This window comes from Haematobia irritans, chromosome 4 (genome assembly GCF_050003625.1).
Source record: "Haematobia irritans isolate KBUSLIRL chromosome 4, ASM5000362v1, whole genome shotgun sequence".
Taxonomy (NCBI): Eukaryota; Metazoa; Arthropoda; class Insecta; order Diptera; family Muscidae; genus Haematobia; species Haematobia irritans.
Genome location: NC_134400.1, coordinates 97,112,596 through 97,125,457, shown reverse-complemented (window position 1 = coordinate 97,125,457; position 12,862 = coordinate 97,112,596). Strand labels below are relative to the sequence as shown.

The 12,862-nt window shown below is 31.9% G+C and overlaps 1 protein-coding gene across 1 annotated transcript; it reads left to right on the top strand.

Annotated features, from left to right (window-relative positions):
• The first annotated feature begins 3,278 nt into the window (after positions 1 to 3,278).
• On the top strand, positions 3,279 to 12,128 carry LOC142235677 (uncharacterized). Its single transcript, XM_075306936.1, has 2 exons — positions 3,279 to 3,386; positions 11,136 to 12,128. Exons 1-2 carry the CDS (start codon positions 3,279 to 3,281, stop codon positions 12,009 to 12,011), a joined length of 984 nt encoding a protein of 327 aa, XP_075163051.1. The 3' UTR covers positions 12,012 to 12,128.
• The last annotated feature ends 734 nt before the right edge of the window (positions 12,129 to 12,862 follow it).

The following is a 12,862-nucleotide window of genomic DNA, read 5'->3' as shown; positions in this document are numbered from 1 at the left end:
TTGCGACTTCCTTTGTAATAGAAAGTTTTTCATACATACGAACAACACTTGGCATAGAAAAATATTTTAGTTCATTCGTACTAAGAAGTATGCAATTCTTTCAAAACTTAAGGAAACACACTTGTTAGAATATAGGAAATTTTCCTATATTTCTATTGTCTACCTGTAATCGATACCTGTCATCGTAATCGATGCGTTTGCGCGTGGGTGTAATCGATATGTTTGCGCGTGGGTTGTTTTTTTAGTTGGAATCGCGTTGTTGTGGTATACGGAGAGATTGTTAAAAAATAATATGGTAAAATAATATAGTAAATAACAAATAAAATATATAAAATATTTGTTATTTTAAATTAGTGAGAAAAATTTCCGTTTTTTGAAAATAAATCTATCAATGTTCGTGATAGTGTATAAAGAAAGAAAACACCAGCAGAATAACAACCCTTTCATTTGTCTTCATTTTGGAATCTTCAATTATCAGGTAATATTCAGTGACGCTAACCTTTTGTAACAAAAATGGTTTATGATTTTTTATATTTGTAGGTATTGAAATTGCAAAAGGAGGACAAAATCGTTAACTTATTAAAAGTGAAAAGTACAAGAAGAAGAAGAAGAAAAAGTGCGTTTTACAGTTGATAATATCACATGGAAATTGGAAATAGTGCAATAATAAACTAATATTTCAAGGACGGTCGATGCTGTTGATTACTAATAAATATATTCAATATATTAATAAAACATGTCTTTTATTGAAGATAAAATTGCTTATATAAATAAATAAAATTGTATTTAAAAACGAAGGTAAGCAGTTCTAATTATGAAGTAAAAGTTTTACCACAAATATGTAAGATTTGTCCAAATGAATGAAAAATTTCAATAAAATCATTCCATATATGAATTCAAATCAGTTAAATTTTTTCATTCTGTAGTATAGTGGTACATAAATATAGGAAAATGTTAACTAATATATGGAATGCCTTATACCTAATTTCTACGAAAATCACATCGTTCAAACAAATAAAAATGTCTTTGGCGCTATACGAAGTTCAACTTTCTTCACAATGAGTTCATTTTAACTTAAAGAAGGGGTCACTTTTTTCTGGGTGTAGTTGCATCAACGAACGACTAGCTAAAATGTTGAAAAACTTTAGTAAGTATGAAAATTGGTTCTAATAAGCCAACAGGTGATTTTAAAAGATTCTCTCTAAACAGTAATTCACTTATGCAAGACTTAAGTAAATAGTTTTCCTTCCTTCTAATTTATTCAGAAATTTGTGAAAAGTTACCTATGTGCGAGTACCGACCGTCACGTTTACTGCACCATCGAGTAGTTCATAGTATGTTAATTTTGGCTTGGAGTTTCCAATTGAAATAACTCATTTCTCAAGTTTTTTAAACTCGTTAATAATATTATGAATATTCGTAAGAATTGAAGCTTCCTCGCATATATCATCATCTTTGATAGCAATCGCTGCCTAGCTGAAGTATTTTGAGTTTTCGACGTTTACAACTTTGCGACAGTGGCAAACTTTAAAAAGTTTGATACAAACCATCTCTGAGTCGTGGTGAAATTCGGAGTGGATTTAGCGATGTCCGTCCGTTCGTCTTTGAAAATCACGCTAACTGCCGAACAAAAGAAGTTATCGGCTTGAAACTTGGTACAAGTAGGTGTTATTGATGTAGGTCGGTTAGCTGTAGCCCTCATATAAACCGAACCCTAGAATTATTTTTCAGACGCTCATGGAAGCGTAAATTTCATCCGATTCGGTTAAAATTTGGTATATGATGTCAGAATATGCCCTTTAACCAGCATGCAAAACTTTGTCCATATCGGTCTATAATTACACATAGCCCCATATAAACCGATACCCAGATTTGACCAATCCGGTTAACATTTTGTGCGTGATGTTATATGGCCAATAAAATTTGATACGTATAAAAACCGTGCAAAAATTTGTTCATATCGGTTCATAATTATACATATACCCTCCATATAAACTGACCTCCAATTTGACTTGTGGATACTCATGGAGGAACAAATTGCATCCGATACGGTTAAAATTTGCCTCTCTAATAGCCATAGCCATTCATAATTATTTATAGACTCCCTTTTTATGCCTTTTTATCTACCATAGACCCCATGCGGACTAAAATACAATGTATGTTAGAAGACTATGTTAAAAAGTACCTTGACATCGGTAACTGTTAACACAATCCAAGTAGTTCGATTGTGGATGAAAGTCTTTAGTAGAACTTTGTACGCAATCTATGGTGGAGGCTACACACAAACAAATAATTCATTTATTTTATTAATAGTGTTCCCAAAAATTTTGCCAAACTCTGAACTCATAAATTCACGCACAGAAAAAACGTGTTTGGACATGGTTGCCGCATCAATTTAATGCTTACCTGGAGCATGTAATTGTTGCGAAAACCATGTATTTTGTCTTTGTAAAAATAATTTTCGAGCAGAGAAAAATGTATGCTGGCAATAAGCATTTAAATGGTTCTCAAATGCCGCAAACAGGTTCTCTTATTTAAATGATAGAATTTGGGACCATTACATGGTCGGGAAAATCGTGTACCTGACCATTAATTTTTTTTACTTTTTTGTAGGGAAAAAAGTATTTTTATAGCTTACGTATGCACGCAGAGAAGAAACATGATAGTCATAATCATATTCTAAGAGCAAAATAATCACATGCTAAGAGAAAACCAGTATTTTGGATATACTATGAAAAGTTTCATTAATTTTAGGAAGGAATCCATGTGCATTATTAAATATTTCTTAAAATAATAACAAGTATGAAAGAGTCCACAAATTTTCAAAAATGTACAAATTTTTGTACAAATTCATATCTTATTTGTTTTGTGTATATGTAAACAAATATCGTATTTTTAAGGAACATTATGAGTTAACTAAGTCAACACACACATAATATTTCGCAGGATAAGATAATAAGATAACCTTTCTGCCACAAATTCCAAAAGATTTGAAGTTAATTTCAAAGTTCACATAAATAGGGATTTATTGGCACAAAATATCAAGGCTTTATTAGGTTAAGGAAAAAGATAAAGCCCTCGTTAGTAGTCTTTCAGTGGAATTGGGCAGCATTTCACTCATGGAAGAGTTTCATGTATTGTGTATACTAAAATTTAATAAAATGTCATTTTGGAAATTCAAAGTAACATTGCGTTGACCAGTTTTTATTGCTGAATCACCTACAATGAAATGTTCAAATCACCTGATTCTAGCAGTAAAATATATTAGAATTTTTAACATGGGGCGTTGTGAAGTTATCAAACCCAAAAATATCCCGGAGAGAGTAGGGTCTGAGGAAGTCCCCTTAGTGCCGCAAAACTATCAGACACATTTGTTTCTTCTTTCTGTATGAAATCCATGGAGGCATCAGAAGCTTGCCAGATGGTCTGGATTGACCTGAAATGTCCCGGAATTTCGTCTCCAGGAAGTGTACCGAATCTTTCACCAAATTAGCCAAAAATCCCGAAATTTCAATTACTCAACGGATATGTTTTAATTTTTACCATTTCTTAGAAAATTTGAAATTAAATCGCTTTCAAAAATACTTTTTGTTTTGGATTTTCATACTTTTTAAATGTACAATATGTCTGCCAGATTTTGTACCATTTCAATCAAACAGAAATATCACATACAGAAACAAATCAAATTACCATCACTGTCTCTCGAATCATCAGCTATCACTTGAGCAGTAAGTGTAAAAGCAAAATATACGCAAATATGTATTTTTACAAATTATAATAATCAGTTCACGGTCCAATTCTATTCAAGTCTGTATTCCCTAACAACATAGACTCTTTAGTTTAGTGACGAAATATACACAAATCCATGTCCATGGCGATATCCAAAATCCCAGTATCGAAAGGCACTACAAAAGAAACAGCGATTGCCGCCTCAGAGCTAAAATTTGTTTGCCATAAAAGAAAGTAATATGTCAGTAAATATGAAATTAGGCTTTCCGACTTTTAAGAAACTACTTTTGCACAACCTTCGACGTTTGGTCTAAAATCATCGAAGCCATCTTGGGAGAAAGTTTCAGAGGTTCCTACACATTTAGGAATTTCAAAATCTACAGACAATAACGATTACGACATGGCGTTTATGCAAATTTATCAAAAGAAATACCAAGTGATAAAATATAGGCAACTATTTTCGAAAAATGTGACTGTTTTTGCGTTTCCCGCAAAATCTCGAAATGTACGGTGCAATCAACCAACCTAGGGTATTATATCCGGCAACCCTAGGGAATCATATTTCAACTGCATAAAAATAACCTGCTTCTTGTCAACTAATTGAAAAAAAAAAAACAAGTATATACGGCCGTAAGTTCGGCCAGGCCGAATCTTATGTACCCTCCACCATGGATTGCGTAGAAACTGCTACGAAAGACTGTCATCCACAAATTTCAACTCACTCGGATGAAATTTGCTCCTCCAAGAGGCTCCAAAACCAAATCTCGGGATCGGTTTATATGGGGGCTATAAATGATTATGGACTGATATGGACCACTTTTGGCATGGTTGTTAAATATCATATACGTGGTGGTAGACGTACCAAATTTCAACCAGATCGGATGAATTTTGCTTCTCCAAAAGGCACCGGAGGTCAAATATGGCGATCGGTTTATATGGGAGCTATATATAATTATGGACTGATAGGAACCAATTCCTGCATGGTTGTTGGATACCATATACTAACATCACGTACCAAATTTCAAACGAATGGGAAGAATTTTGCTCTTCCAAGATGCTCCGGAGGTCAAATTTGGGGATCGGTTTATATGGGGCCTATATATAATTATGGACCGATATCGACCAATTTTTGCATGGGTGTTTGAGGCCATATATTAACATCACGTACCAAATTTCAACTCAATCAAATTAATTTTGCCCTTTAAGAGGTTTCGGAGGTTAAATCTGGGGATCGGTTTATATGGTGGCTACATATAATTATGGACCGATATGGACCACTTCCTGCATGGTAGTTAGAAATAATGTACTAACACCACGTATCAAATTTCAACCGAATCGGATGAATTTTGGTCTTCCAAGAGGCTCCGGTCAAATCTGGTGATCGGTTTATATGGGGGCTATATATAATTATGCACCGATATGGACCAATTTTTGCATGGTTATTATAGACCATATACTAACATCATGTACCAAATTTCAGCCGGATCGGATGATATTTGTTTCACTTAGAGGCTCTGCAAGCCAAATCGGAGCATCGGTTTTTATGGGGGCTATATATAATTATGAACCCATATGGACCAATTTTTGCATGGTTGTTAGAGGCCATATACTAACACAATGTACCAAATTTCAGCCGGATCGGATGAAATTTGCTTCTTTTAGAGGCTGCGCAAGCCAACTCGGGGGATCGGTTTATATGGGGGCTATATATAATTATGGACCGATGTGGACCAATTTTTGCATGTTTGTTAGAGACCATATACCAACACCATGTACCAAATTTCAGCCGGATCGGATGAAATTTGCTTCTCTTAGAGGATTCGCAAGCCAAATTTGGGGGTCCGTTTATATGGGGCTATACGTAAAAGTAGACCGATATGGCCCATTTGCAATACCATCCAACCTACATCAATAACAACTACTTGTGCCAAGTTTCAAGTCGATAGCTTGTTTCGTTCGGAAGTTAGCGTGATTTCAACAGACGGACGGACGGACATTCTCAGATCGACTCAGAATTTCACCACAACCCATAATATATATATATATATATATATATATATATATATATATATATATATATATATATATATATATATATATATATATATATATATATATATATATATATATATATATATATATATATATATATATATATATATATATATATATATACTTTATGGGGTCTTAGATCAATATTTCGATGTGTTACAAATGGAATGACAAAGTTAATATCCTATATAATACCCCATCCTATGGTGGAGGGTATAAAAAATAAGTATATACGGCCGTAAGTTCGGCCCGACCGAATGTACTAAAGACTGTCATCCACAATCGAATTACTTGGGTTGCGGCAACACTTGCCGATGGCAAGGTATCTTAAAACTTCTTAACACCACGTTCTCAATTGTAAGTTAGTCCATACGGGGTATATATTAAACAAAAAAACAAAATTTGACAAAATTTTCTATAGCAATAAAATTTGACAAAATTTTCTATAGAAATAAACTTTTGACAAAATTTTTTATAGAAATAAAATCTTGACAAAATTTTGTATAGTTATACAATCTTGACAAAATCTTCTATAGTAATAAAGTTTTGACAAAATTTTCTATATAAAATTTTGACAAAATTTTCAATAGTAATAAAATTTTGACAAAATTTTCTATAGTAATAAAATTTTAACAATTTGGCATGGTTGTTAGCTGCCATATAATAGCGCAATGAACCAAATTTTACCACATACCAAATTTCAACCGGGTCGGAAGAATTTTGCTCCTCCAATAGCTCGCTCCAGAGGTCAAATCTGATGATCGGTTTAAAAGGGGGTTATATATAATTAAGAACTGTATGGACCAATTTTTGCATGGTTGTTAGAGACCATATACTAACACCACATACCAAATTTCAACCGGATATGGTGAATTTTGCTCTTCCAAGAGGCTCCGGAGGTCAAATCTGGGAATCGGTTTATATGGGGGCTACATATAATCATGGACCGATGTGGACCAATTCCTGCACGGTTGTCAGAGACTATATACTAAAACCACGTACCAAATTTCAACCGAATCGGATGAATTTTGCTCATCCATGAGGCTCCGGAGGTCAAATCTGGAGATCGGTTTATATTAGGGCTATATATAATTATGGACCGATGTGACCCAAAGTTTGCATGGTTGTTACAGACCATATACTAACACCATGTACCAAATTTCAGCCGGATCGGATGAAATGTGCTTCTCTTAGAGGCTCCGCAAACCAAATCGGGGGATCGGTTTATATGAGGGCTATATATAATTATGAACCGATGTAGACCAATTTTTGCATAGTTGTTAGAGACCATATAGTTACACCATGTGCCAAATTTCAGCCGGATCGGATGAAATTTGCTTCTCTTAGAGGCTCCGCAAGCCAAATCTGGGAATCGGTTTATATGGAGGCTATATATGATTATGGTACGATGAGGACCAATTTTTGCATGTTTGTTAAAGACAATATACTAACACCATGTACCAAATATCAGCCGGATCGGATGAAATTTGCTTCTCTTAGAGACTCCGCAAACTAAATCTGGGGATCGGTTTATATGGGGACTATATATAATTATGGACCGATTTGGACCAATCGGTCCATAATATACCCCCCATCCTATGGTGGAGGGTATAAAAACCAAATATTTAAAAATTCACAAAAAATGATCATGATCAATACAGTTTTTAAAATGTCGGGCTTGCACCCAGAGAAGGAATATGATCACCTCAAACATGTTTCAAGAGCAAAGTATTATTTTTAGATGGTGACCATGTAACATGTTTGTCGCAAAAAGGTTGTTCTCTCGGCAAACATAACATGCTTTCCGAAAACAGATACATAATTTCCGAGAAAATAACATGGTTGCAGCGAACTTGTTACATGGTCACCATCCAAATATAACATTTTGCTCTTGAAACATGTTTAAGGTGATCATATTCCTCCTCTGGGTGTGGGGAAAATGCATTTCCGAACCCTCAATGCTGTCGGTGAATAAATGCACATTTATATATTTTTTGAATAAAAACTCTGGCAAGAATCTTGCTCCCTGTGCAAATATGATAAATTAAGTACATACACACAAACAAATAATAATTTCATGCACTGAAAAAACAGTGAAAGTTTTGGTTACTTTTAGAAAATTTCGATTATTTTTAGAAAATTTTAACTAAACAGTATTACAAACGCTGACTTCACGCCGAAATCACAAAAATAAGTGAATATTTTTATAATAAAATTTTGTAGTTTAAAGGATAAAATTGGTATTCAAAATTGCAAGAATGTCTTTAGTGCATACGAAATTCACGATGGTTTTAGTTCATTTAACTAACTTACGCAAAAAAAAACATTATTTGAGTAAAAAACGTTTTCTCCAAACATAATAATTCTATAAACAAAAATAAAGTTAAATTGACTTTAGTGAAATAGAGAGTTCACTTTTGTTTTTGAGTGTGCCAAACGAAATTTTAGACAAACAACTATGGTTTACCATTTTCTTTTCGTTGCAAGGAAGTTTGTTTGGAAGAAAATTATATTTTGATTCTTTTATAGGATGTAAAAACAATTTCACAAAGACTAACTCCGAAAACACGAATTCAAATTCGTTTCTTAGTACCACAACTCTAATTTAAAAGAAAATTGTGTCTTAAATGTATCCTTACTTCAATACTCCGCTTCTATGGCTCGAAATCATTTTTCTTCCAAACACAAAACTATCTAACCGCGAAAAGAAAATTTTAAAAGATTTTCGTTGGTCTGAAATTTCGTTTGGGAGCAATCTATTTTTTCGTGTGCAATTATTTGTTTGATATAAATTGCAAATCTGTGCACAGTCCTAATTTTATTTTATTTTATTTTTATTTATTATTTATTATTTATTATTATTATTATTTTTTTTTTTTTTTGAAGTTGCATTTCTATTTGTGAATCTAAGATTAAACAAATATTGCAATGGTGATCTCCTTTTTTACGATCCATGATGGGTATTACATAAGACACAAAACTTTTGGCTCTATTTATTTAGTTTAATAAGCGTAATAGCTAATTTCCCACGATTAGATATTGCCAAATTACGACCTTCAAATAGAAAAAAAAAACAACAATTAATCCATTTCCCAAGCTTGGCATCTTGGCAACACACCTGTCTGGTTTTGATAATAAGACCCTTTTCCAAGTAAATGGCAAATATCTTTTTATATCAGATCTGAACCGCCACCGCCCACAACACCTATACGTATGTAAATTAGAGTTTACATGACTTTTTATTAATTTCTGTTATCTGCAATGCATACTTGATGATTATTTTGATGATGGCTTTTGAAAATTGGATCAAACGGCTATGTGTTAGGAATTTATTTGTAAACGATGGGAAACAAGTGTATGAAATATATAAAAATCAGTTGATATTTTTACTTGGACATCAGTTTGGTTAGTAATATCAAAGAAATAACAAGTCTGAGAAACGTAAACCAAGAAAAACAAATTATATTTTAAAAAGAATTTATAAAGAAATGGTTAAAATAAAGGTAATAAACACTATGGAGAACATATTTTATTTTAAGCGCGAAGTGAACTGATCGAAATAATTTTTATTAAAAATTGTTTCCATCAAAAGTGAAACACTCACCAACTATTATAGTAAAAACATAACAAAAATCTTCATTAAATTTGAACAAATGTTCAATTAATTAATTAATGGGAGAAATTAAAGAAGTAATTCGTGAATTTTATTTTTGTTTTGAATCAAAAAAAAAAAAAAAATAAAATAAAATAAAATAATAATAATAATAATGCAAGTAATAAAAAAATACAGAAAAAAATATTTACTTCAATCGCGAAGTGAACTGATCCAAATAAATTTTATTAAAAATTTTATTAAAAAAAGTTTACTTCAATCCCCAAGTGATTTGATTTGGATCAGATCAATTTTATTAAAAATTGTTTCCACTAAAGAAATAACAAAAATATTGTCAAATAAAATCTTAATTAAATTTTAAGAAATATTGAATTAAAAAATATTTTAACCATTTAAAGAAGTAATTGGTGAATTTAATTATAACATGAAGCTAATAAACAATACAGAAAAAAATAGTTTACTTTAAGCGCGAAGTGAACTGATCCAAAAAAGTTAATAAAAATTAAAATTAAGATTAAACAAATATTGAATTAAAAAAAAACTTATTTAACGCAATTAAAACAGTAATTTATGATTAAAAAAGTAATTGAATGAATTAATTCTTTTTTATTCAATTGTGTTTTTATTGTAAAAAAATTGATAATATTTTTAATTTAACAAACAGAATTTGTGAACATTGATTTTTTCTGAAGATTTTTGTAAATATTGATTTTTTCGGACAATTTTAGTTTTAAAAAATTTTTTAAAATTAAATTTGAACAAATATTGAATGGCAAAAATAGCTCATGCTATTTTAAAAGTAATTGGTGAATTAAATTTATACTTGAATTAATTTAATAATTCAATAAAATTTTTATTGGGAAAATGTTGCTAATATTTGTACCATAAACAGAGTTTGGCTAACACGAAATTAATTTTTATTAAAAATAGATTGTTTCCATCAAAGAAATGATAAAATATTAACCAACTTTCTCTTTTCACAGTAAAAATATTAACAAATGAAATCTTAATTAAATTTGAACAAATATTTAAATAAACAATAATTAAAGAAGCAATTGGTGAATTTTTGTTTTGATTTAAAAATAATAATTTAATTAATCAATTTTTATTAGGATAATTTTACAAATATTTTTGTTTCAAGTGCAAGTACTAAACAACACAAAAAAAATTATTTTACTGTAATCGCGAAGTGAAAAAAAAATCGTTTGGAAGTGATGATAACACTCACCAAATTTATTCTTTCATAGTTAAAATATAACCAAAACAATTTAATTAAGTTTAAACAAATATTGAATTAAACAACATTTTACCAAATTGATTGTTGCATTTAACTTATGCGATTGATTTTTGTTTAAAAAAAGTAATTGAGTTAATTAATGTTTAATTTCCATTAAGATTTTATTGTTAACATTAGATAATATTTTACTGTGAACAAAAAAAATAGAATTTTGTCTCTACAGGAAATTGATGCAAATTTCCACAATAGGACCGAAATAGGACCAACGTCAGTACTCCAGATTGTCGAAATTATTTAAAATCGTATTGGATCTACACGTTTACTGAAATAAAATTATCAGAATAATCTATTGGTCAACATATTCCAAAAGTTTTTCCTTTCTGGTGCAATTCGGATTCTCAAAATGTTTTTTTTTTAATTTTAATTGAATCACCTAAACATGTTGCTTTCAATCACAAAGCTCTCTCTTTCTCTCTCTCTCTCTCTCTCTCTCTATACATATAGGTCTACGTTGTTTTACTCGCTATCTCCTCAGTTCGAGCAGGCCTGCTACCATATCACAATAATGAATATAGCTTAGATCATGGTATTGCCCATGAAGGTGTTGATCTTCTACATGATGATATTCATCATGGCTTCCATCCAGGTTACTCTACACAAATAGTGATTGACGGTCATCATGGATTAGATCATCATCCTGTATATCATCATGCTGGGGATTATCATGCATCCGCCTTTGACGTTTCCCATCTAGATGCTGGTCACCATGGAGTCTATGCTGCTGATGTCCAAAATGCTCCTGCTGATCAGATAATTCAACATGAGCCTATCCATCAAGTTGAACCTGTACATCATGTAACAAACGTTGTACATCATGAACCTCATCACTTTCTGCATTATACAAATCCAGTTGTCGATCACCATGTTGTACATCAAAATCAGCATGTGGATGAACATCATCATGCCGCTGATTTACATCACAATGAATTACATCATGGTGATATTACCCACAATGGAGGTTTGGAACATCACACAGATGTTTCACATCATGCTGATGTTCATCATGAAGATATCCATCATGCAGATGTTATAAATCATGCCGCCGACTTATATCACCACAATGATATTCACCATCATAATGTTCATCATCACGATGATTTAGTTCATCTTGATGGTGATGTACATCACCATGCCCACCATGATGGTTTAGTTTACCATGCCAATATACATGAACATGCTGCGGTAGTCCATCATGCTCGACCAATTCACCATCATCGCTCGCACCATGGTATAATTTTGCACAAACTGCATCCCCTGAAATTTCATGGCCATTTACATGGAAAAATTGCCAAAGTTAAGGTTATTAAACGAATTCATTAGCCATAATCATGATAAAATGGTATACTAAAATTCTGACATTATCATTATGATAGTATTATTATTTTGTACTTATTTATCCCAAATAAATTATAAATATAATATTAAAACTTCAATATATACGTTTGTCTTAGCCAATTTGTGAATGAAATACCTTTCCAACATATTTTTACTATGGGGCCCACAGTGCAAAAACTTTCAACTCAAACAATAAAATTTTTCTAATTTTGGGAAAAAATCACCTGTTTTACAAACATATGCAAAACTAACGTTACTTTTTCAATAAATGTAAACTAAAATAAAAAAGAAATTTAAAGATATTTTTTATTACGGGTTCTCAAATTACCACCACAATGGCCAAAAAGGGAAAAATTGTATAACATATATTTTAAAAACTTCTGAAAAATAACGTTACTATTTCAAAATACAACAAGTAAAAAATGTTACAAGTCATGTTACAAGGCTTTCTATTAAAAGCCGATAACAAATTCAACCCTAGGTTAGGTTAGGTTAGGTTAGGTTAGGTGGCAGCCCGATGTATCAGGCTCACTTAGACTATTCAGTCCATTGTGATACCACATTGGTGAACTTCTCTCTTATCACTGAGTGCTGCCCGATTCCATGTTAAGCTCAATGACAAGGGACCTCCTTTTTATAGCCGAGTCCGAACGGCGTTCCACATTGCAGTGAAACCACTTAGAGAAGCTTTGAAACCCTCAGAAATGTCACCAGCATTACTGAGGTGGGATAATCCACCGCTGAAAAACTTTTTTTGGTGTTTGGTCGAAGCAAGAATCGAACCCACGACCTTGTGTATGCAAGGCGGGCATGCTAACCATTGCACCACGGTGGCT

What these genes read in the sequence shown, in the direction of transcription:
- LOC142235677 (XM_075306936.1), top strand. Translation starts at nt 3,279, where the DNA reads ATGGGGCGTTGTGAAGTTATCAAACCCAAAAATATCCCGGAGAGAGTA. An exon ending in CACATTTGTTTCTTCTTTCT is followed by an intron (nt 3,387 to 11,135) that starts GTATGAAATCCA and finishes CTATACATATAG; the next exon opens with GTCTACGTTGTTTTACTCGC.